This window comes from Brassica napus, chromosome C8, assembly GCF_020379485.1.
Source record: "Brassica napus cultivar Da-Ae chromosome C8, Da-Ae, whole genome shotgun sequence".
Taxonomy (NCBI): domain Eukaryota; kingdom Viridiplantae; phylum Streptophyta; class Magnoliopsida; order Brassicales; family Brassicaceae; genus Brassica; species Brassica napus.
Window position 1 is genome coordinate 23,560,620 of NC_063451.1, and position 24,998 is coordinate 23,585,617.

At 38.0% G+C, this 24,998-nt stretch overlaps 1 protein-coding gene and 3 long non-coding RNA genes across 5 annotated transcripts; 2 read left to right on the top strand and 2 right to left on the bottom strand.

The window, feature by feature from the left end:
- Nucleotides 1-6,922: 6,922 nt before the first annotated feature.
- On the top strand, nucleotides 6,923-8,059 carry LOC125591480. The gene is made up of 2 exons (XR_007327520.1): nucleotides 6,923-7,029; nucleotides 7,275-8,059. It is a non-coding gene; the product is annotated as an uncharacterized LOC125591480 (long non-coding RNA).
- Nucleotides 8,060-14,183: 6,124 nt separating this feature from the next.
- On the bottom strand, nucleotides 14,184-15,650 carry LOC106411804. The gene is made up of 4 exons (XR_007327519.1): nucleotides 15,106-15,650; nucleotides 14,662-14,744; nucleotides 14,472-14,575; nucleotides 14,184-14,392 (listed from the first exon to the last, which is right to left on the bottom strand). It is a non-coding gene; the product is annotated as an uncharacterized LOC106411804 (long non-coding RNA).
- A 1,274-nt stretch (nucleotides 15,651-16,924) lies between these two features.
- On the top strand, nucleotides 16,925-18,530 carry LOC125591481. Its single transcript, XR_007327521.1, has 5 exons — nucleotides 16,925-17,666; nucleotides 17,757-17,884; nucleotides 17,967-18,032; nucleotides 18,115-18,231; nucleotides 18,301-18,530. It is a non-coding gene; the product is annotated as an uncharacterized LOC125591481 (long non-coding RNA).
- On the bottom strand, nucleotides 18,414-20,914 carry LOC106412366 (tRNA (adenine(37)-N6)-methyltransferase). Of its 2 annotated transcripts, none has more exons than XM_013853290.3 (9): nucleotides 20,723-20,914; nucleotides 20,523-20,644; nucleotides 20,331-20,431; nucleotides 19,552-19,747; nucleotides 19,385-19,477; nucleotides 19,238-19,297; nucleotides 19,071-19,145; nucleotides 18,853-18,933; nucleotides 18,414-18,768 (listed from the first exon to the last, which is right to left on the bottom strand). In XM_013853290.3, the coding sequence occupies exons 1-9, from the start codon at nucleotides 20,787-20,789 to the stop codon at nucleotides 18,526-18,528; spliced, it is 1,038 nt and encodes a 345-aa protein (XP_013708744.1). In that variant the 5' UTR covers nucleotides 20,790-20,914; the 3' UTR covers nucleotides 18,414-18,525. The 2 variants fall into 2 exon arrangements, with proteins under 2 accessions (XP_013708744.1, XP_022554680.1); XM_022698959.2 differs by having other exon boundaries at nucleotides 20,523-20,637; nucleotides 20,723-20,898.
- Nucleotides 20,915-24,998: the final 4,084 nt, after the last annotated feature.

Below are 24,998 nucleotides of genomic sequence, written 5' to 3' on the forward strand. Positions count from 1 at the left end.
TTGCCGGCGACAGAAAGAGAAGGAAAAGAAATCTGGAGTCGCTTATGATAACGAGGTCGAGGAGGAGATATGGAGCCGCTCGCATCGAGAAAGGTCCTAGACAGCGTGAGAAGCAGAACTCGAGATGGAAAAGCCCGAGAGGCTTCAACGGAGAACCTCATTAATGAGGATGAGAAGAAGACGAAAAGCTTGATCAAAAGAAGATCACCTACCAGAAACAGAGTTTGATTTAACATAATGCAGAGTTTTGTAGTAATAGACTGGACAGATGTCACGCTCTGGTGAAAGTAATTTATGACGTGGCAGCTTCACTCTCTTCTTTATATTATAAAACTAGGTTCGATCCGCGCGTAGATATATTGTTTTTCCAAGATATAAAATTTTGTATATTCATTTGGTTGGCAGTGTGATACAATCGATTAGTCTTGTCTGCACCAGCCTATTGTGTTATTCGTATATTTGCACTTTAGTACTTTTTAGAATATTTACTTAGACAACTAATTTGGTTTTGAAACATCAAATATAGCAATCAATCCATATATTAATTTTTGTTAAAACTTGTGGCAAATATTTTCCATACAGCCCAGAATGCAAGGAACATTGATGTGCATTGTTGCTGCATTTTATGGTCGAGCCGGAAAAGTCATCTCAAAAGATGGTTATGAATTTATAGACTTGCTTGAAACAGAAGCAAAGCTTGGAGTTGTTATCCATGTCAATGACATGGCAGCTTATTGATGGTTTGAGTTCATGCATGGTTTTTTGGTACAGAAGACGACATTAAATCGTCGTAGTGTCTCTCGTTGTTACTCAAGCAGCAGAGATTATATTTTGTTAATTTTAACTTTATTTACATTTGATGTGTGTAAATTTTTATTTTGCTGTCAAACATATTTTCTAACTTGTACTATTTTAACTATTATCATATCTTTTTGTTATCTTTTTTTTTTAAATTCAAACACATCTAAATCTTTTAATACGTATGACCATTTCTTTACACTGTAATTTAAATGGGACTAATGTGTATATAATGTAATCTTATTTGGATGTGAAGATATTTTAATATGTTTGATGTGTTGATATAATTTGATTTATTTATTGTTTCATATTTTTTTAGTTGTAGCATATCTTATTTCTTATGTGTAGTTATTAAAAAAAAATAGTATTACAGTCACGTGTGCAAGTGAGCAAACAATAAAAACCATGTTAAATTTTAATGAACATTCATTTTTTTGTTGTTTTCAAATTAAAATAATATTAGTTTTTACTAATTATGTTTATTCTTATTAGATATCATATACTTTCTATATGATCTTTTTTTTTTTGAAACACACTTTCTTTTTATATGATCTATGCACTGATACTTTTATTTTATATATTCCTTTACAATGTGATACATACATCTATATTAGTTTGGTTGTAAAGCAGGTATATACACTGTTTGGTAAAATTGATTGACCCCAAAGAAAGAAAGATTCAACTTCTCAGCAACACGATCAAGAGCACCATGCACTTTATGAGATGCGAACGGTACTTTATGTAATTTAAAGAATTTTTTTCCTAAAACCATTTTTGTCACCATCACCTTTCAGAAAATGCACAATTATGGTGAATAAATTTATGACAGATGTGTCTTAAAGCTAAAAAACCAAGAAAATTTGTAAGATTTATTCACAAACATACAATCACTTGCAGCTCAGAAATTAGGTCCATCGCTACGATACATGACATCAACCCAGTTGCATATCTTCTTTTTTTTTGAATAATATGCAAAATTTATTCAAGAAAATGCTTTTGAATACACCATGTGTAACTTGTTTTTTTTTGTTTAAACTAAAATCTTCTATCTAAAAGAAAACCTTACACCCAACATATAATTTGAAATTTATGCTTGTGAAGCAAACTATAGCTGCAAAAGAGCTCCATGGTTTTGACTCCCCATTGCTAAGATAGACAGGCAATTGTTCTTGACTTGGTGTTCTATACACTGGCAATTTGCGTATCTATATATAAGACGGTTTATAAAATTATATACTAAGTGTATATGGTGAGTCTTCCCCTTAGTTTTTTTCTTACGTCAAATTAGGATCTGGATGGCCATGTCCAAAATCTTCTAGAGGAACTCTATTGGAAATTGAATCCTACAAAACTTTCCAACATCAATCATCTGAAATCTCTGGAGGTTCGAAAACTGAATGTAATATACATCTTAGTGACCAAGACATCCTGGTTTGGCTCCAAGATAATCGGCAAAATTTGGTCTCGCATAAGAACCAGTACCAGCATGCATGGCAACAAAATGAATCTAAAAGCAAGGGAAAAAACATAAACAGAAGGCTTAGTTTTGGTTCTTAGCATGTTGACAAACTCTGCAGCCAGGCTAAAGGTGCACATAATAGGAACAACGCACACAAAAGTACATAAAAAGCTTCGGGATGAAAGAATATCATACCCAAAACGTGATCTTGAAAGAAGACCTCCATTAAGGCCAAAATCAAACACATTCTGCAGACCATGAGCATATTTGTTAAGTGTAATTGACTTGAGAGAAACAGAGTAAGAAAAAAAACAATAAACGAAGGCTAAAAAGCAGAGTAATAAAATCTTTCTACATTGAAACCTTTCGCTTACATCAAAACTGTTCTCCAAAAGAAACAGAGTGAGAAAAAACAATTAAACTAAGGCTGAGAAAGCAGAGTTATAAATATATCTCCATTAAAAGCCTTTCACTTACACCAAAAGTCTCCTCCCAATACTATACGTCTCTTTCTTGACCTCCACTTTCTCTCTCACTTCCTTCACCTCTGTCTAAATGGAAAAAGCCATGGTTCCGAGTTGCAAGACAGACCTTGTTTACCGGCCATTGGAGATGCCTCTCGAGCCGATGGAGTCTCCTTACTTACTCCCGGAGTCTCCAAAGCTTTAACACTTTTGAATCATCAGATTCCACTCTCCAAAACAGAAGAAGAACGCATCTCCGGCAAAGGTGATATAGTCGGGAAGAGAATGATGAGGAGATACCCTTTGGTTTCGAGCACCTCTGAATCCTCAGATTTTCCTGTTCAAAACAGAAGAAGAACCCATCTCTGGCCAGCCTTCAGCGAGCAATATAGATGAGTTAGCCATTCAAGTGAAATAGAACTTTCTCTTAACAGCAGTTATCTCACCAATAATATCTGTGTGAGGATTAATAATAATATCTTATCCAGCTATATTGATGAACAGATTATAGGAGGAATACCTGGAAGTTGGGTATTGGTGTTGGGTAGACCAAGCATCTCGCTGTGATTACGGAACCTGAAACATTCTTTAGGTATTGGAGAAGATGGTTCAGTTAACTCAGCGAGAGTGGTAGCGTCACTGAATCGAATCAGCAGAGAGGAGTGCGAGAGCCTGAAGTTCTGATTACATTGAGTTACATCAAAACTGGTGAAAGAATACATTGAACAAGCCCAGAGATAAGGCCCGTAAGTTGCTAGTCGGCTCACGTTCACGGATGCTTGCATAATGGTCGCCTGAAACACATTTAGAAAGAAACCATTCTTTGCAAACGGTTCAAAAATAATCATGCAGAAGATGTTTATATAACAGGTTGAATTTGATAATAACATGGACATGATTTTAAGATCAGGAAAACATTATGAACATGATTTCAAGATAATATGAACATGCGGTTAAGATGACTATAAACATGAGTTAAATCACAACCGGTTTCTAAATAAATCTCACTGAAGTAGGTCAATTGAAATCCGTATATAACAGTTTCATAATGCTTAGTATAAGAACACTATGAACATGGGTTTAATAACATAAGAAGACTATGAAGTATGAACATAAGCCTAAGAACGTCATAGAAAATGAAACTATTTTATTTAAAAATATAAAGAGAAGCTGGATGTTATTAAGGTATGCTAAACATAGACCGGATGGGTGATAACGCCACATACATTCAGATAAAAGAATGATACAATTAAATTTTAATTGTACAATTTTCAATAATCAATATTCAATTTTACAATGATACAATTAGTTATTAACAAAAACAATTTCAGCGATTGCTTTTAAAAAAGTCTTATCATATATTTATATTATAGTTCTGTGTTGATTAAACATAATATATTTTAAAAATAAAAGTCTTCAAATCTATCAAATTGGTGTATTTTAAGTAGTATTGATGAAACTGAGTTAATATTTAAAGTATTTATTATGTACAGATCTAGCAAATAAATGTGTACAAAACTATTTTACTTAATAATTTAAAGTCAATTAAAAATCTAATTTCACTTGTACATTTTTTAATTGAATATTTATATGTTCTGGGTATAATATGAAATTCAGTGTTTTATTATTGAAACTCATATAGTAGTTGAATATGCATATTTTGTGGGTATAATGCTAGTTATAAAGTGGGTGTTGAATCATTTTTCAACAGTTTGATAGCTACAATGACGTAGTTGAAAAAGAGAAAAAATTGAGGTGGATTCATCTTAGACTATCATCAATGCTTCAACACCCTAATTTTATTTTGACAATTCCACATCAGCTTTACACCTATTATTTCATTTCTTATAAAAGTCGATTTTTTATATGTTCAAATCAAATAAAATAGAATAAAATAAGTTTCTATTTGTAGAGTTTTTAAAATGATAATCTTTGATATAAAACTAATAAAACAAAGAGTAATAATTTACTATCAAATATTTGATTAAAATAGTTGGGGTAAAAAAAGTAAAGAAAAATGCATGTAACCAATAGAAAATAATATATATATATCAATTTCACTACAGCTCCAATAAACTGCTTCTATGTTCGCTGTACTTATAGAGAAGTTGTTACACCAATTCCAATCAATATACACACAAAGAAACTAAGGAAATAAATAACTAAAATCAGAAAATCACCTCTTCCCATACATGGACAATCCTCCTAGTAAGGACAGATTCATCAAGGCGACTCCAAGAGCTGAATCAATGCTTGTCACACAAAATGAAATTGGACAAGAAACATCATCACCACATGACTATACAGCTACCAAATTTTATAAGTAATTGAATAATTATCAAAAAATACTTTCCATGTCGACTCCTACTATCTCAAATCATCTTTGATGTTCTATGTTCGTCTTCTCCTCCGAAGCCGGTGTGTTAGGAGATGAGTTTTTATAGACAAATCTTCTATAGTTAGTTTTGTCTGCGATGACTCGTGCTCACGTTCTATATGTTTTAGATCCGCACCTACATTATATAAGAAATAAAACAAAACCTAAAGATCATAAAAATCAGAAATCGATTGTAAATAAAAACTAAAAATGTCCAAACCTTTATATGCTACCGTTTTTCACTAATGATCTGCATACATATTCTTAGTATTGATTGTGAATCATAAAGATGTTGGTCTCTACTGACTTTCTTATGCCAGAGAAAACAAAGAAATCCGAATCTTATCTTTGTTTTGATAGAACAAAAAGTCTGTTTATTTTTGCCGTTTGTTCACGAAAAAAAAAACAGAAACCTAATAGGCTTTTCATTAATCATATCTTATCTTGGCCCAAATAAAGATTAAAACGTCTTAGCCCAAATCATAATTATAATTTCATTTTCATTGAGATTGTGATTATTATTTTGTTTAGAAAACTGATTTAATAAAATACATTAAAACATTAAATTCACTTGTGAGGTATAGATTTGTTTATATAAAATCGTAAAAATTTATAGTATATTATTATTTAATAAACAATAAACATTACTTTCAATATGATAGATAGATTATGACAAATATACGATACATCTACAATGTAAATTTATATTAAAAAAATATAGAACACTTAAAATGAAAAACAAATATAAATTTATAAAAAATATAAATTAAAACCGTTTGTGATTTAATTCAACCGTTTGCGAGGTGGAAGGTACCTTCCTTTGTTTTATTTGTTAACCTTTTCCTCTTTTTTTCTTAGAAAACGCATTTTTTTCCTTTTTTCTAAACATATTTCCTTTTTGACGAACCCTTGCTTCTCTATAAATATTAAGCAATCGATCTCTAATCAGAGGAACACAACAGAGAGAAACAAATTAAGAAAAGAGATTAGCAACGCTTTGGTAATAACGATCATGGACCTGGACGGGATCATCTCAACGAAGCAGACTGTAAACTATGAATCGAAGAGGCGTGCCGTTGATTCCAATACTCCAGTATCATTCTCGATACGGGTCCGAGAAGTTGAACTGCGTTTTGTGCGGGATGGTAGCGTTCTTCGCGAAAATCTGTTAAAACACAGAACCATAGCTTCACCGGTTATTGGATTGGAGATCCCACCTTGTTTTGCAGAGGTTATGTTGTTAAGGCCTTGTCTAAGACAATCATACCCACCTGGATTCAACCGTTCATCCTTCCTCAAATCTGCAAAGACGCCATTACGGAGGAGGGCAAAAGAAGTGGTTTCATGGTTGAAGCTCAAGTTGGAGCAGTCAAACAAACATATATCAATAATTGTATTGATGTGAATGATTACAACTCTGAAGGTCGTAAAATACCAACCGAACCAGATTGTCCAATCTGCCTACAAGATTTTGGTCCTAGGAGTATCATCACCAAGTTGCGCTGCTGCGACTACAATTTTCACAGGGATTGTATTCTCATGTGGCTGGGCCGCAAGCCTTCATGTCCTACTTGTCGTGATGATATCCGCAACCCCCGACCAAAGAAATTTACCCCAAAGATATTTTTAGGCCGATAACACATATATGGCCATGAACTCATAGATTCAGGTTTTTATTTTAATCAATTTCCCTTTCATGTTGTGTCTAATATGTATGGCTTTTCTCTTTTTTTTTCTTTCCTTTTTAGTCTTATATAGTTAAAAATTGAATGAAAATATGCATCCTTTCATGTAAAATTTGAATCTAAATCTAAATCTTTGAAGGAGGAACAGTTGACTTGAAGAAGCAAACCTTCAGAAGTGTTTTGGTTCATGTGAAGTTTCTTCAGTAGCACGAGCAGCTAATGAATTGGTGAAAACAATCTTTGGAGGTATATCCTCGCTTTCTTCTAATTAATTAAACAAGGGTCATAATGTTCTCTCCATAGATGAAAAAACGTTCCCTGTCTGCCTAGAAAACATATAGTACAACACAGAATACAAGTAGTGAAATAATAAGATGGAATGCCATTCTAAAAGAGTAAGAACGTAATTTATTTTAACGCCAAAAGTGTGCTAAAGAAAACTATTAGAAAACCATCTAACAGATCTCAAAGTGCTTTCTTTTTGTGCGCAGATCCTATCAAAGATCAGATCCCTACTTTCAAGGCATAATGATGAGCAGCCACTGAATATTACAGGACAACTTATTCTCCGTGGCCAAAATGGCTACTTTCAGTCGGGTCAGGTTAGTTACAGATTCTTTGAGAGTTTGAAGCAAGCTGGTACATGTCCTCCCCTTGGAACCTAATCTTAGACACACCACAACGAATCACTAGACTCTTCTTTGCTCCTTGGGTATAATAAGCTATGGTAAGTCTATGGAATGGGAAGCCAAGAAAAAAAGATACTGAAAGAATTCTACAGAAAATGTGCGCTCGTTTATATGGTTCTAGTGGTGCTAGAATAGGTCAAGGACAGAGTTACCTATGTTGCGCATCACACCCCATTCCAGGCTGCAGAAGGTTTTTGCTATATATATATGGGGGTTTCATTGGCAAGATCGTACATAGAAGTTTCTGGGAAGACAGAATATTTTCATGAGCTAGTCACAGAGCCAGCTCAACCTTTGGAGGTTCTGTCAGAAGACTTACCAGTTCGCTGTGTTATGGTCTGATAGAACCAAAGGTGTATATTGATAGAACCGCCCAACCTCCCATTCTTGATCTCCACAAACCAGAGACTCAAGCCAATACGATCTTGCTCATCAAGAGAAGCAAGCTCAAGACTCACCAACTAACCCCCTCACATATTCCTCTTAGGTCCTCTTATATAGTGCGAGGCCCAATAACAACTGTAACAAACTCTATACCACACGTGTAACCTTTTATTAAACTCATAACAACTCCTCTCCTCTCTCTACTCTTCATTCTCCTCTCCTCTCTTCCTCCTCACGTACACTCTCTGTAGCATATCAATATCCCCATTCGTAAGATTCAGCTTGTCCTCAAGTGAAAATCCTGGAAACTGATTCTTCAACTCGCCAACCTTCATCCAAGACGTCTCATGGTCCGGTAAATTCCTCCATTTCAGCAACACCTCCAAATGGCCTGTCTCATTATAACGGGTCTCTAGTATCTCTTCCGGCTCAATCACCAGCTCTGTCTCCATAGCCTCGAGCAGTACTGTTGTGACCCCAGAATCACCGATCACCGGTTTCAACTGTGACACATGAAAAACCGGGTGAACCCGTGATGTCTCAGGTAACTGCAACCGATAAGCAACCTTCCCCACTCGACCCGTTACACAAATGGGCCATAATATAGCGCAGCAAGCTTCTGAAACAATCGTTTACTCACCGACTGTTGACGATACGGTCTCAACTTCAGGAAAACCTTAGATCCTACCTCAAACTCTAACTCCCTCCTGTGCTTATCTGCATTAGTCTTCATTCTTTCTTGAGCTCGTAACAGATTTTCTTTAATGGAACTCAAGAACTTCTCTCTTTCCAACAACATCGCCTCTACTTCAAAGTTTTGCGTCGCACCCATCTCATAGTTCAACAAAGAAGGTGGTTCTCTCCCATAAACTAGCTGAAACGGCGTACACTTCAAAGCTGTGTGATACGAAGTATTGTACCACAACTCCGCCCAGGGAATGAATTTGGACCACGTCTTCGGGTGAGTTGAAGCAAAGCACCTTAAAAATGTCTCCAAACATCTGTTGAGAACTTCCGTTTGCCCATCAGATTGAGGATGAAAGGCTGTGCTAAATCGTAAACGTGTCCCTGACATTCGAAAACACTCCTTCCAAAACGAACTCAAAAAGATCTTATCTCTGTCTGAAATGATCGATTTTGGATATCCATGTAAGCGGATCACTTCTTTAACAAACTTCTGAGCGATGTCAATGGCTGTGAACGGATGTTTCAGCGTAATGAAATGACCATATTTGCTCAAACGATCGACCACCACCAAGATTACATTGACGCCGTTTGAAGTTGGTAATCCTTCAATGAAATCCATAGCCACATCCTCCCAAATCTTTACCGGTAAATCAATAGGTTGAAGCAACCCTGCTGGTGATAATGTTGAATACTTGTGTGATTGACACACCATACAAGCAGCCACATAGTCCTGAATTCGCTTTCTCATCTTGGACCAATAGAAGATTGCTTTAACCCTTTGCAATGTCCGCAACACCCCTGCGTGACCGCCTAACATACTGTCATGACATTCCCTCAAAATCAGCGGTATCTGTTTAGAGTTTGCCGGAATAACCAACTTGTTCTTATACATCAAACAGCCACTGACAATCACAAACCCACTCTTCACGTCCTTCCCCTCCTGCAACTTCAACAACACCTCCTGTATCTCCTTATCCTCATCAATTTCCTGATATAAATGCTGAAGTTGTAAGTAAGATGGAACTGTCAACGCCAACAACTCCGCAGATTGTATTGTCACCGCTGAGTAATCAATGCGAGATAGGCCATCAGCTACCTTGTTTTCACTCCCCACCTTGTACTCAATGTCAAACTCATACCCCAAAATTCGTGTTAACCACCTTTGATAATCCAAAGTGATTTCTCGCTGCTCCAGTAAATATTTCAGACTCTGCTGATCAGTTCTCACAAGAAATCTTCTCCCCAACAAATAATGTCGCCATTTCTGTATAGACATCACAATAGCCATCAACTCCCGCTCATATATGGGCTTCTGCTGCTCTTTCTGAGTCAACCCGCGACTAAAAAATGATATCGGATGATTGTCCTGCATGAGCACTGCGCCTAACCCGAATCCCGGCGCGTCAGACTCCACGATAAACAGCTTGTTGAAGTCCTGTAGAGCCAGTACCGGAGCTGAAACCATAGCCTCCTTCAACGTCACAAATGCTGTTTCCGCAAACTTAGACCAATCGAACTGATCCTTCTTCAACAGCTCTGTTAATGGCTTTGCTATAGACCCATATGCTTGCACAAATTTCCTGTAATACCCCGTCAGACCAAGGAATCCTCTCAAATCCTTCACCGTCTTCGGAATAGGCCATTTCACCACTGCTTCAATCTTACTTCCATCCGTAGACACTCCTAAGCTGGATATTATATGGCCTAAATACTCAACCTTTTCTTGAGCAAAAGCACATTTCTTTTTATTTGCGAACAATTTCTGCTCCCCAAACACTTCTAACACCAACTTAAGATGTTCCACATGCTCTTCCAATGAATTGCTATAAATGAGAATGTCGTCGAAGAAGACCAAGACAAAACGTCTCAGAAATTTTCGAAACAAATCATTCATTAGCGCTTGAAACGTCGACGGTGCATTTGTCAACCCAAATGGCATTACGAGAAACTCGAAATGACCATCGTGCGTTCTGAAAGCTGTCTTCTCAATATCCTTCTCAGTCATCCTTATCTGATGATACCCAGCTCTCAGATCTAACTTCGAAAATAACTTTGCTCCATGTAACTCATCTAGCAACTGGTCGATCATAGGTATCGGATATTTATCTGCAACGGTTGCTCTGTTCAAAGCCCTGTAGTCTACACAAAATCTGTGTGAGTTATCCTTCTTCTTTACTAAAAGGACTGGGCTTGAATACGGACTCTGACTCGGTCGCACCAACCCTTCTTCCAACACCTCCTGTACTAACTTCTCCATGGCCTCTTTGTGCGCATGAGGGTATCGATAGGGCCTCACGCTAATAAGCTGAGAGTTTGGTTGTAGAGTAATAGAATGTTCTCTGCCTCTCATTGGCGGTAAGCCTTTTGGTTTCTGGAACACTTCCTCATATTGCTTCAATGTCTGCTCAACGATCGTCGGTAACTGCTCCCCTACGCCCTCCGTAATCTCCATATTAAGCATTCCCTTCTTCGCTTCTGTCCTCACGCTATTGGATAGAGTTTTTAATGACATGTTCTGCGCATGTAACGATGGATCTCCCTTCAATGTCACCATCTTCCCTTGATAATAGAAAGACCATTCGTTGTTCTCCCAATCCACATTGCACTTGCCCAATGTCCGCAACCACTGTACTCCCAATATAACATCTACATTGCCCAACTCCAGTACTATAAAATCATCTGTGAATGACATCTCCGGTAACACCACCTGCACACCCTGACAGACACCTGTTCCCTGCACCGATACACCCGTTCCCAACAGCACATTTAGGTTGTCATACCTAGTAGCTGTGAGTTTGATCTTTTGAACTGCTGCCAGTGAGATAAAGTTGTGTGTTTCGCCGCTATCGATCATCACTACCACGCTGTTCTTCTTAATCAATCCCCTGAGTTTTGTTGTCGTCGGAGAAGATAACCCCAAAAACGAACTGAAAGACAATCCCATCATTGAAGCCTCTGTACCTTCTACTTCCTCCTCAACCTCTATCAATGACTGATCCAATATCTCCATTTCCAAACCATTAACCACCGTAAGCACTTGTAAGGCTCGATTTGAACACCAATGTTGTCGTGACCACTTTTCATCACATGTAAAGCACAATCCCAATCGTTTCTTCTCTGCAATTTGCGCTTCAGTTAAACGTAGCTGTGGTCTCTGATTACTTGTTTCGCCTTGTTTAACTTGCGGAGGTTTAGGTGTCCAACCTGAACTGCTTTTAGAGGACGTAAACGACTTAGTAAACGTTCCTTTCTGACCTGCCTTTGCGTCTTGTTGCCGCTCCCGAAAACAACTCGATACAGTACACTGTCTTCCATCTCATACGCTGTCGATATCATCTCCTCCAAATCAACAGGCTTACACATATTAACCACTTCTCTCATCTCAGCCTTCAGACCATTCATGAATATCCCTTCCAGTTGACGATCAGTTAACCCTGTAACTTGTGTTGAGAGATCTTCAAAAGTGTGAATGTATTGTGCTACCGAGCCTGTCTGTGTTACCGCAAAGAACGGCTGACTGGGATCTCTGAACTTTTCTTTACTGAACCTCGTTATCATCTTTTCTTTAAACTCCATCCAACTTTGAAAGGTTCTTCTATGCATCTCACTGTTGAACCAGCTTAATACATCTCCCGCTAAGCTCACAGATACAACCTCCAGCTTCGTTCTTTCATCAAAACCTCCAATCCGAAAAAATCTTTCCGCTAAAGCAAACCAACCATAAGGATCCGTACCATCAAAGATTGGTAACTCTACTCTCTTCAACATACGTTCCCTACTCCCCACAATCGAGTTCCGATCTCTCATTTCATCCATTCGCACGCTACGGCCAGGTTCCATATTCGAGTGATGTACCTGATAATTCGGATGGCGATACGGAGGTGGCGAATCGTCGGGAACCTCGATGCTCTTCGACAGTTTCTTCTCCAAACGCGCACACATCTTCTCATAGCACTCGTCAATCTTCGCCTCCAACGAAGCCTCGATTCGCGACTCCATTGCTTTCGCGTTTTTCTCCAACTCGCAAAACGAATCCGCAAATCGACGATTCGTCGCGATCTGAGATGCCGTATGCTCCTGAAGTGTCGACGCTAGACCGTCCAAGGTTATCGGCAGCTCCGATTGCGAATCTCCGCCATCTCTCGTCTTCTTCGTCATCGCGCGCGATTGTCGCGAAGTCTCGATCCAGAACGCTCACGACGCACCAATTTGATAGAACCAAAGGTGTATATTGATAGAACCGCCCAACCTCCCACTCTTGATCTCCACAAACCAGAGACTCAAGCCAATACGATCTTGCTCATCAAGAGAAGCAAGCTCAAGACTCACCAACTAACCCCCTCACATATTCCTCTTGGGTCCTCTTATATAGTGCGAGGCCCAATAACAACTGTAACAAACTCTATAGCACACGTGTAACCTTTTATTAAACTCATAACAACTCCTCTCCTCTCTCTACTCTTCATTCTCCTCTCCTCTCTTCCTCCTCACGTACACTCTCTGTAGCATATCATGGTCTTACATGAAGAAACGTGGATCCACAAAGGAGAAGGTTGGTTTGTGTAACTAGAACAAGAGTAACTAGTTATTTATTAATGCAAGAAGGAGAGATAGATACCTAGAACTGAGAAACTATGACTTCCAACCGAAGCAACCTTTTCTCATTATTCCTCTTTCGCCTTCTTCTAGCCTCCAGAAAACTCCCAAGCCCTCAGCATTGATGGTGTTCTCCTGCTATCTTTTCAAATACTCTTATCCTTCAGTGATTCTCTCTCTCTTTGTTGTACGCAACTGAAACTATGATGATGAAACATCATGCTTTGTGGACAGGTATCACGTGTTCAGATCTTGGGCAGCCCAACACACACAAGACATGTTAACAGTAACAAGATTGGTAGTCCCCAGCAAACACCTTCTTGGCAAAGAACTCCTTTTCAGGTGATGTTTTGAAGCAGTACAAGTTCTTGATCTTTCTTCAAATCTTCTGAACGGCTCTTTTCCTCGGGGTCTAGGAGGGCGAAGCTTGCATTATCACAGAACAAAGTCTCAGGCGTGATTTCCTCAAAGTTTTGCAGAAAAGCTTCCATCAAACGTCACAGTCGATATCTCCTTCAACGACCAGAAGGCCGAGTCTGTTAATCCGGGAAGCCATTAAAGACCCTTTGCTCAATGCCTTGAAACCCAAATACTTTTACCAAGTCAGAAAACGCAGAACATCCCCGGAATCACTAACCAACACTCTGCTTCTTCATAAAGAGTCTGGACAAAACAAAAGCGAAGCCAAGAAAATCGCGGAGAGGTCAAAGTCTCAGAGTCACCAGATGCAAACCGTTCAATCGAACATACGGTGGTTGACTGAAACAGAACTCTCGGCGGGACCAGACACACCTTTGGCGGTGAAACTTTCCTTTTTTTTAAATTTGTTAATCTTTTCCTTTTATTCTTTTTTGTGCAACTATTTGTTTTTTCTTTTATTTTGAAAAAGGCAGTTTTGCCTGCTTATCCTAGCTTTCTTAGCTAATACATCAACACAAGACAGAAGGTTCCTGGGTACATAAAAGAAAATATAATTGTGAGAGCTTGATAAAGCTTGTATGTCCCGTATCATAGAGAAGGCCTCTGTTCTACGAGATGTTGTGATGTTTTTTTCAGTGTAGCACTGAGTTAACTCATCAATAAGTGACTAATAATTAAATGGTTTGTGTATTTTTGTGTCGACTTATAATCCCGCAAGTTTAACAAATTTAATCACATTGCATATCTCTCATTATGCAACATTTAGGAACATTTCTTTTTGAATTTATCAGTTCCTAAATCAACACTTTCCCAGAACACATGAAATCGATGTCCTACATGTTGGAATACCAGAATCATATCAATGGTATCAACCTTGTTACTAAAACAAAATCATAAGGTTAGAGGTTCTACCTGAGACAGTGCAGCTATGACAAACTCATTAAGCTCGGATATGGTCAGATTCTCAACCGTGGCATATCCTTTCAGAAGCGGAGCTACTGACTGAAGCCCAGTGTCTGTGGATACCAACAGGTGCATTTTAACAATGTCTTCGTCACATTAGTATATGAATGAATGCATACACAATCACCATGCTACTTACTTGTAGAAGAGGACCTCTCCTAACATTAGTCTCCTTATCGAAATAAATGTGTGTTCCTGAAGTTGCATTAAGGAACAAACGGCCTGCATGAAAAAGTTCGACAAAGGTACTATAGATTAATAGATTAATAGTCACTTTTCAATAGTATTGAAGAAAATATGACATAGGAGCAAATGTTACCTTAGTAAGTTTAGCATACTAATGTATTCAATACTAGTGATAACGCAACTGACTAGTATAAACATTGGAGAGTCGATGAACAATTTTCATGAACAACGGTTTGTATTCATCATTACACCATTTAATGGGTAATGAATGCATACCTTGATAGGAAGAGATTGGTCGTAGATTATTATTTGGTTTAATCCTTGTTAATATCTCTAGTTTGAACATGAGTTTTGTGAACATAAAGCAATCTGAACATGAGTTTAAGAACATAATTACCTTTGAATCCAGTAAGAGCATATCAAGAGACATCAGTTCCCCTCCACTCGGACATTTCTGGCTTTCCAGAACCTGAGCAACGGCACTTGGACGGTGGAGGAGCTCAGATCAGAAAGGAAGATTGATGAGTTGGCCATTTCACAGGTATTATATAGATTAGTGTTTTCACAGATTGAGAAGATGATGTTCAAGTGAAGAAAGCTAACCTTTTTATAGGTGTAGTTCAGAGGTATAACTCACAATTAAAGTCAGATCGTGGTTCACGTCGCCTATGGAGTTAATAAGGTGATAAATGCGATGAATAACTCGGAACGTTTCGGATTATTAGAAGAGAAGGCTATAAGACGCGATTGGACTATTGGAGACAAACAAAGAGATTCTGCAACTCGATTTCAGTAATCCAATTACTCGAGGCGCCATTGATGCTGACAGATAACAGAGAAAAAAAATTTAGATACCAGGCGTTAGAAGAAGAAGAAGAAGACCCTAGTTACGGCGTGGTAAGCGATGAGGACTAAAGAGTATTGTTTTGGGCATTAATTCTTAACATAAACAGAAAGCCCACAAATTTTTACTACTTTCTATAAATGAAATGACGCGTTTTGAATAACGGACACGTCACGCTGTTTCCTTATCCGAATTTCCTAGCTGGAATCCTAGGTGGAGGGCGTAGGAAGGATTCAAACTCTATTTTATATAATTAGATAAGTAGCTAGATAAGTATCTAGATAAGTAGTGTTACAAAAAAAAAGATAAATAGCTAGATAATTATAAAATGACTTTTAATTATTTATTGTTTTTTGTCTTATGAATTTCAATTAACTCAATTTCTTACAATAAAATTTTCCGTTGATTTATTTATTGAATGAAACTTGTGTAACTTAAAATCATGCATGCGTTTAAGCTGAATCGAATCTAAACTAAACCGAAGTAAATCCGGTTATGTAATGTCGTTTTTCTTTGAAACAAAAGGCTCAAAAGAAAAGATCCAATGGAAATTGAACGCATTGCTTCCTGTCTATTTCCCTTTTAAGTTTAAAATTTGTATCTCATATCTCACCAACATGCATGTCTCTACGCGTGTATGGCACTTCCATTCATGTTAATTCCCAATAACTAATTAAAAAATAAAATAAAAACCTTTGATTGCTTCCCTTATCTTCTTATGATTCATTCGGAACAATCTTTGCTTTGATAATATCTATATTTCTTTGGACAAAAAAAACTACATTTCTCTCTTGATCGAGTCATAGCGGAATTGAGAAACCGATCTGATTTACTCGCCACCGCTTAAACTCTGGAATATTTTTATTAATTGGCTCGATTTTCTTTTTTAACCTTTTCAGTGTTGTTGTTCATCATCATCTTACCTCTGTCTCTTCATACTCTGCAAAACTCATCGCCAATAATTTTAAACTCTTGAATGTTATTGAGTTACCGGAGGTGGCGGCGAAATGAACCATCACCGTTGATATCGCCTCCAACCAAGGCGAAGTCAGTAGCATCCAGAAACTCACGGTACGCTCCTTCTTTTCTTTCTCGTTTCCAAAGTTTCAGTCTTTACAAATGTTTTCATTATAGTGGCTATCTCTATGTATTTGGGCTATATCACGGTGTGAACAAAATGCCCACTAAACCGTAAACAATTATGAAACGCAGCAGCCTACATCAAAATTTAATGAAACGATGAGTTTTAGAAAAAGAAAACAGGTGTCGCACTCACAATCAACGACTTTATGACGTGGCGCAACAGGAGGGAGGCAAACATTTATATATATATATATATAGATCTGTTCTTAAAAAAAAAAGAATACAATTAGTGCATTAACAATTATCATTATTTTTATTAAACTCTAGTCTCTTTATTTTTCCTCAAAATGGATCACCATTCAAATTGTTAGCATTGGGTAAACTCATTGTTTTTAGTTTCACGATTTTTAATTAGAAACGTTCCAAATGGTTGATTTTTTCCGGCAAAGGGTTAAACGACCATAAGAGTTTTTTTTTTTTTTGGTCAACGACCATAAGAGTTAATGAAAGCAATGTAAACTAAACATACTATTAGGCATTCATATGTCAATAATTGTTTTCGTATATTGAATTTGAGAAGCGCATAAGACCAGAGGTTATCGCAGCAAATGAGATAGGTTCATTAGATGAAACCAAAGAATCACTTCAAGAGTCCTGCTTCCTCTTTGGACCACCTGGTACCGGGAAAACGATGATTGCAAAAGCCATTGCAAACGAAGCTGGAGCTAGTTTTATAAACGTGTCCATGTTCACAATCACTTCAAAATGGTTTGGAGAAGATGAGAAGAATGTGAGAGCTTTGTTCACCTTAGCAGCCAAAGTGTCTGCAACTATTATATTTGTGGATGAAGTGGATAGCATGTTGGGGCAGAGGACAAGAGTTGGAGAGCATGAAGCTATGAGTAAGATTAAAAACGAGTTCATGACACATTGGGATGGGCTTATGTCGAATTAAGGTGATCGGATTCTTGTTCTTGCAGCAACAAATAGGCCGATATAGATGAAGCCATCATTAGGAGGTCTGAGAGAAGGTAAGTGGAACTTATACTCCTTTCACTTGAAACTTTGAGGCTGAGTTGTACTAAGTTTCAGCTTATGGTTTTGTTTTTGTTGTGAGACAGAATCATGGTTGGTCTTCCACCGGTTGAGAGCGGAGAGAAGATCTTGAGAACTTTATTTTCAAAAGAGCAAACAGAGAACCTTGATTCTTGCGCAGATGACAGATGGTTATAGTGGAAGTGATCTAAAGGTTTGACACTACTCTCATCAAGCTTTACTAGACACCTGAATCTTCACTTTATGAACTCATTGTGAACCATTTATGCAAACAGAACTTTTGTACAACAGCTGCATATCGACCGGTGAGGGAGCTGATAAAGCATTGAGTGCTTGAAAAGGTGAGAACTTTCCCTTCTGTCCCCACTCTCTCTCTCTCACTCACTCTCTAGCGGTTGAATGAATGTTTCTCATAAAACTCAGGAGAGGAAGCAGAGAAGAGTAGTGAAGAGGGGTTTGAAGCAAAAGAAGAAGCAACAGAGGAGAGTCATAACGTTGAGAGCTCTGAGCATGGAAGACATGAGAATAGCTAAAAGCCAGGTAAGTTAAGGCAACTTAGTTGTGTTTGATGATCTTGTCACAACAAAACTTACTGATTTGCATTTGCAGGTTGCTGCTAGTTCTGCAGGAGCAGGGATGAATGAACTGAAGCAGTAAGGAGGCTCCAGGAAGAAGGAACAGCTTTTTCTTCTTATTTCCTCTAATACACCAATCTTCTCCTATTTACATCTTCAACAAAAGTTTTCATGTATATGAATCACTGATTAGTATTGTCATATGAAACATTAATTCCAGAGATTTTGTAAATAAAACATTAATTTCATTGAACGAAGATTAGGTTTCTGCAACATCTTCCAGGTTGTTTGGAAGAGAAACATCTTGGACGAGGATGTTACTTTCATTATCTATCATGTAAGACACGTCTAGTCCTTCCAGAATCAAGTGATACACGGTGCTGTCTGCATCTGATGTGTCTTGCGGCTTGTTCCGTTGCGACATTGATCGTATGTCCCATGACAGGACCTGCGTGATCAAGCTCTTGAACTCGTCAGCTGAACCATACAGAGACTTCTTTTCCTGCATAAAACAAAGCAAATGTTTTTGTCAAAGTGGAAAATGAACAAGAGATGGTCAGGTGAGGTCAAAACTTAAGTCACTCACAATCAGTTTCCAGCAGCTGGTGATGGATGAAGAGAAGACGTCTGAAAAACTCACAGAAGCCACAGCCAATAAGCAGTCCTCCTGAAATTCATTTTTGATATCTTAATCACTGCTTTGACCAACTCAGATAAGTTAATCAAAAAGTCTCACCACTGGTCACAGCTACTTGGATGACAAAAAAAAAACTTAGAAAAGTCAATACATCATAATGTTCATACCTGTACCCAGTTTGGAACTGAAGCTCCTTGAATGCTGTCTGAGTATGGCAAATAAGGCTTGATGTCAAGAACAGGCTGTCCAAAAAACGTTAAAATAATCAATGAACTACTCAAGCATCTGATAAGGAACAGAAACAATTTAACATGCAAAGGGAAAGGAGAGTTACAGTCCCATCCACCAGATCAACACCAGAGAGCAGAACCTTATCCTTTTGGATTTCTTCTACCTGTGGATAAACTACCATCAAGCACATTTGATAAATATATTCAACTTCTTTCTTAACTACAGGAGAAATGTGTTGTGTTCAGAGAACCTTAGCAACGGTGAGCCCAATGGGACAAGGTCGATGAGGAGACCGAGTAGCAAAGACTCCCTTTCTTTCACCATTTAGCCTTGGCACTCTCACCTGAACTCAAAACACCCCCAAGAATCTTCAGACTGCGAACATCAGCCAAAAAAAATAAAGAAGAAGTATTGTACCTTAGCCTTGAGCTTAGACTGAGATGGCTTTCTCCAAAGCTTCTCAATATCAGTGTTGAGATGAAAAACGTAAAGTATCCAGCAGTGAGAATACTCCCCGAGACCCTCGAGAGATGCAGGAGGAACCAATGCCGGATCAAAGTTCAAACAAGCTCTAGCAAGAGAAACAAGCAACGGCTGCCTCGGTGTCCCGTTCCTGTAAACCCAAGAAGCAGCACATTAAAAGCCAACATTTTAGAACATCATTGTGCTCTAGGCCTGGGCAAAAAAATTTGAAACCCAAACCATAAAAACTAAACTCATATCCGATCTGAACAGTAAAAATACCCAAATAGATCCCGTAGAGTGATATAAAATAAATCGGAAACCTAACTTGTAACACAAATATCCGAATAAACCAAAACCCATGAAAAAACCCCAACCGGAAACTCTGAATTAGTAACTGAAATAAGTATTCAAAATCTAAATAAATACCTCAAATACTCAATTCTACTTTTATTTTGATATGATATCTAAAAATATATGAACAAACCTAAATTAAGTGAACCCAAAATGAGTTCAGATCCAAAATAGGTCTTAGGCAGAGTCATAAAATACAACCAAACCCGAAGTATTATTAACCTAACCAAACTCAAACATATATAAAATCCAAATATCACCTATAAAAGTCTGAATCCAAAAACCCTAAAAACTCTATCCGAATCAAAACGGATAGCCCAACACCCATGCCTACTATAGTATGCTCCCTTGAAACTGTCAAGCAAATGGTATCAGTGTACCTTGTGGAAAAGCAAGACTGTATAGTGCCAATAGGTCGCATTGGATATATAGTGTTGTGTGAGTTATGTGACTCAGACTGTGCTAAAGCCTCCCGTAATGCCTACAGGATTAACAAGAATACATAAACTCACTTCATCTTGACAATCAACTTCAATGATATTGTAAGCAACTAGAAGTTAAAAGAAGGAGACCTGTTGAGCCTTGACTCGACCTCTTCTCTCAGAAGCACTTTTCTCACTGACAGATCCCAAAGACTTCTTAAGTTCATTAATCCTATGCTCCAGATCTTCTCCTCGTCTCCTCCATCTATACACTTCGCAAGAACCATCTCAACGAAGAGTTTAATGACCTGAAAAAGAGCTATGGCAAGAGGTAGAGAAAGAGAGATTACGCGAGACTGTGGCGGACACAGATACTAAGGTGAGTGTAAGGGCTAAAGCTGCCGTGGTATAACTCATGGATGAACGGTGCTTCTGTGCCGGCGAGTAGAACGTCACGACGGCGGCGGGAATGTTTGGAAGAGACTGCGTTCTTCACTAAGCCTATCTAATTGTTTAATTCTTATTAGGCTACATGAACTTTGGGCTTAGTACGGCCTACAATTAAAAGCCCAGCTCAAATTTCTGATTTTTTTTTAAGATGAGTTTCACTAACGTTTAAATGTACATAATCAATTTGATCTCTTGTTATATTTTTAAAAATATTTTTATTGATACGTAAAACTAGGTTTGGATAGTTTGTATTAATTAAATAGATAACAATAAATTATCTATATCTATCTATACTAATAAAATAGAGTTTTTTTCTCTCCTTGGAGAGAATAATGACAAGTGTCGCTCTCTGATTTGTTAACACACTCGAATTGGGTTTTTTCTAAACGTGATTCTGTGTTTCTAAGCCCATGTCATTACAAAGCAACTCAAGGCCCGGATCCTTCTTCCCTCTAGGTCTCATCTTCTCACCGTCGCCGCCTATCCGAATAGAAAGACGAAGTTGATGCCATGGCCGTTACACTCTTTCCACTTTCTCCTATTTACTCCCTGTTAATTGGTGATTGCTCCACTCCTCTTAGCATTCAATCCGCCTCTTCGCTTCACAAAGTTACTTCTGGTATAAATACCTCCTCTTTCACATATGATTATCACAACTTTGAGAAGAACCAGAAGATTACTCTGTTTAATTTCCGGTGCTCTAATGTTGCGGAGGAGGTTCGATTGTTGCGGTTCTGGGAGGCGCGAAATCTAAGGAAAGGAGGTGAACTGATGAGTGTTGACATGCTCTTTGTCGATGAGAATGTAAGCCTTTTTTTACCATGAATCTGTTTTACAGTTTACTTCACCCCGATTCTGTAAAGTATAACGCCGTTAACGTTCCTTCCCAAAAACATTGTCTAAATGTTTTATTTTCTCTTCGCTTACAGTCAACCTAACGCAAGGAACTGTCAGTGCGAACAGTCAGCTTAGGTTCTGGGAACGTCTCAGCGAAGGCTCCCTCTACACCTTAACCGGATTTGACGTCGTACGTAGCAACACCAACTTCTGTTTGTCTGATGCTTCTTTCTCGATTCGGTTCAATGAAGGGACCTCTCTTGAAAAGGTAACGGCGTCTGCTAGGCCCATCCCTATGGAACTTTTCAGATTCATGGCATATAGTCAGATACTTGAGTTCACAAACACTGGGAAACAACTTCCTGGTATGTATTCTTACACTTAGTCCTTTAGTTGGTTCTGTGATAGCATGTGTTAAAGTAACCCACCTGATTATTTATCAGACGCGATTGGTGAGTTGAATGCAACCCGAAGCACAATCACAGACCGTCTACCAGGGGCACAGCATGTGATGCTAACTCTGCGTCTTCGCAGGTTCATTTCATTTTATATACGACATGTGTTATTACAGAAGCTTTTATCGCATCTGTTGAATTGAGTTTTGGTTGCTCTCTCTCTCTGCAGTGGTGAAAACGTTTGTGTGAGTATGTTTGACTCCTTGGCTCTTGCGTTCCATACCAAATTAGACAGTTATGGGAGAGAGCCGAGAGTCGTTATTGCTACAAGCGTGAATCCTAAGGTAGTTGGGGGTATGCGTATTTTGTGTTTCTGATTTTCAGTTGCATACATACATATATATTCGTCAAAAGCATGTTAGTTTCTATATGTTTAGTACTTAAGTACCCCTTCTTAATTCCCATGTGTTTTCTCACGCCGTCTATTTTTGAATGGTACTTCTAGCACACATCTCTACTTTGACTCTGAAACCGCAGCTGGAAAAGAAGTCTTTGACATGTACGACTCATAATTCTATTTCAAGTACCCCAATTTTGTGATATTGACAAATATGTGGTTGCAAGTTAGAGTTTATTTGATGAAGGATCTTAAATGTAATGCATTAGATAGAACATGTTCACACATAGGAGTATAGGACCTTCTTCCTCACGTTCTGCTTTCATCCCACTTCCAGATTGTGTGCCACAGCCGGTGGTGACTCCACCAGTGTGACATAGTAAGGTGGTGTCAAGGAGCTAGAGACTGTTTCATTAGCGGAGTTGACGACCTACTTTCTGGAGTCGCCACCACAAGTATGTTTTCTTAATTACCACTTTCTCAAATTTTCTCATACTTGGAATATTAAACCCATGTACCTCATTCACAGACAGGTTATTGAGTTTCTATACACAACGAAAGTTATATAGGAACTACAAACAGATGATGCTACATCTCATGTGCCAAGTATTTCAGAAAACTACAGCGCCTAACGCAAGTGATTTTAATGTTCTCAGGTTCTCTCCTTAAACATATATCTTAAATCTCTTAATATCACATAAGTTCTTTAATTATTTGAAACTCACTACTTTCTTTGAATTGAAACGTTGATGCTTTATAAGGTGCAGCGGGTGAAGATTCAGCTGTATTGTAGCATTTGACGTAGCTATGACTAAGGTGACAAATGTCAGGGCTGTAGAGGTTCCTCATCCAATGGTTTGTAATCTTACCATAATATAAGCATATACTATACTGTTTCATGTTATTTAGGATTTACTGATGTGTGCTTTGATGAACTTCAGGGACAAGGTGAGGAGAAAGACCTAAGGAACCCATCCAAAAAAGTCAGGACTTAGTTTCCTGCATTGAGCACTATACAGGAACATATCCATCGGTTTCTCCCATGCATTAGTTAATTGAACTCACTTTATGTTTTCCAAATAAGGGTTAAGACACTTAGTCCACCATCTAATTCAAGATTTCTCTCCCTTTTGGTTTGGTTACTTAGTAAACATTTAGAGTTGTTAATTTTACATATATCTATCTATATGCAAGCACTCTTACCCAAATCCACACTCGATATGAAAACGAAATTAAAAATCCATTTACATTATATTTTTGTCATGTTTAGTCAAAAAGACGATAACCTAACACAAAAACTTTTGTAAAATACTGAGAATCATCACCTAGCACAAAAAACTATTGTAACATACTGAGAAGTGAGAATCATACCACTCATACTTCAGTAATGTACATATAAAAGAAATCAAGTATCTTCGTAGCCTAACTCTATTTTTCTTTAATGTAAGACTTTAGATTCTTTTAGAACGACAAAGACTAGACGATAAAGACTAGAGATTACTCTCTTCTCACTTACTAAATGATAAAGACTTAGACATTACTCTCTTCTCACTTACTGCTACTCATTTTTCCTAGAGGACCCGCATCATTTTTACTCAAAAATCACGCCAAGAACCTCCATTAACGTACTTTGATTCTGTAGGTTTCCCCATGATATCTGAAAATAATAACGGGTATAAGTTTCCGACTTCATGTCCACACTTGGGATGCTAGTAAACTGGAGTTAAATTACAAAAAGAAAAGAAAAAAAAACAGAAAAAAAGTAAACTGGATTTTAGAACCAGTGCCATAGCAGTTGGGTGGCCAACGTCTCTGATTGTACTCTAAGTCCAACTACTTCCAATATTCGTTGTTGTTAATATTTAGTTATTTACTAGTGCAGTTACCAATCGATTGGTAGCAGCTGTGCCTGTATTTACCTTAAATTAGTAATGTTCACTAAAAACAACAATTCGACCCTCTCTTAACCCAACCATCCAAACCTTACTTCCGTCACTTATAATCTTTATTCATCTCAGCGAAGGCTCCCTCTACACCTTAACCGGATTTGGCGTCGTACGTAGCAACAACAACTTCCGTTTGTCTGATGCTTCTTTCTCGATTCGGTTCAATGAAGGGACCTCTCTTGAAAAGGTAACGGCGTCTGCTAGGCCCATCCTTATGGAACTTTTCAGATTCATGGCATATAGTCAGATACTTGAGTTCACAAACACTGGGAAACAACTTCCTGGTATGTATTCTTACACTTAGTCCTTTAGTTGGTTCTGTGATAGCATGTGTTAAAGTAACCCACCTGATTATTTATCAGACGTGATTGGTGAGTTGAATGCAATCCGAAGCACAATCACAGACCGTCTACCAGGGGCACATCGTGTGATGCTAACTCTGCGTCTTCGCAGGTTCATTTCATTTTATATACAACATGTGTTATTACTGAAGCTTTTATCGCATCTGTTGAATTGAGTTTTGGTTGCTCTCTCTCTGCAGTGGTGAAAACGTTTGTGTGAGTATGTTTGACTCCTTGGCTCTTGCGTTCCATACCAAATT

Coding starts and splice junctions, on each gene's coding strand:
- LOC106412366 (XM_013853290.3), bottom strand. CDS start 20,789: ATGAGTTATACCACGGCAGCTTTAGCCCTTACACTCACCTTAGTATCT. Junction 19,146..19,237: donor TTGATCTGGTGGATGGGACT/GTAACTCTCCTT, acceptor TTTTTTGGACAG/CCTGTTCTTGACATCAAGCC. Junction 18,769..18,852: donor CCAGCTGCTGGAAACTGATT/GTGAGTGACTTA, acceptor TGTTTTATGCAG/GAAAAGAAGTCTCTGTATGG.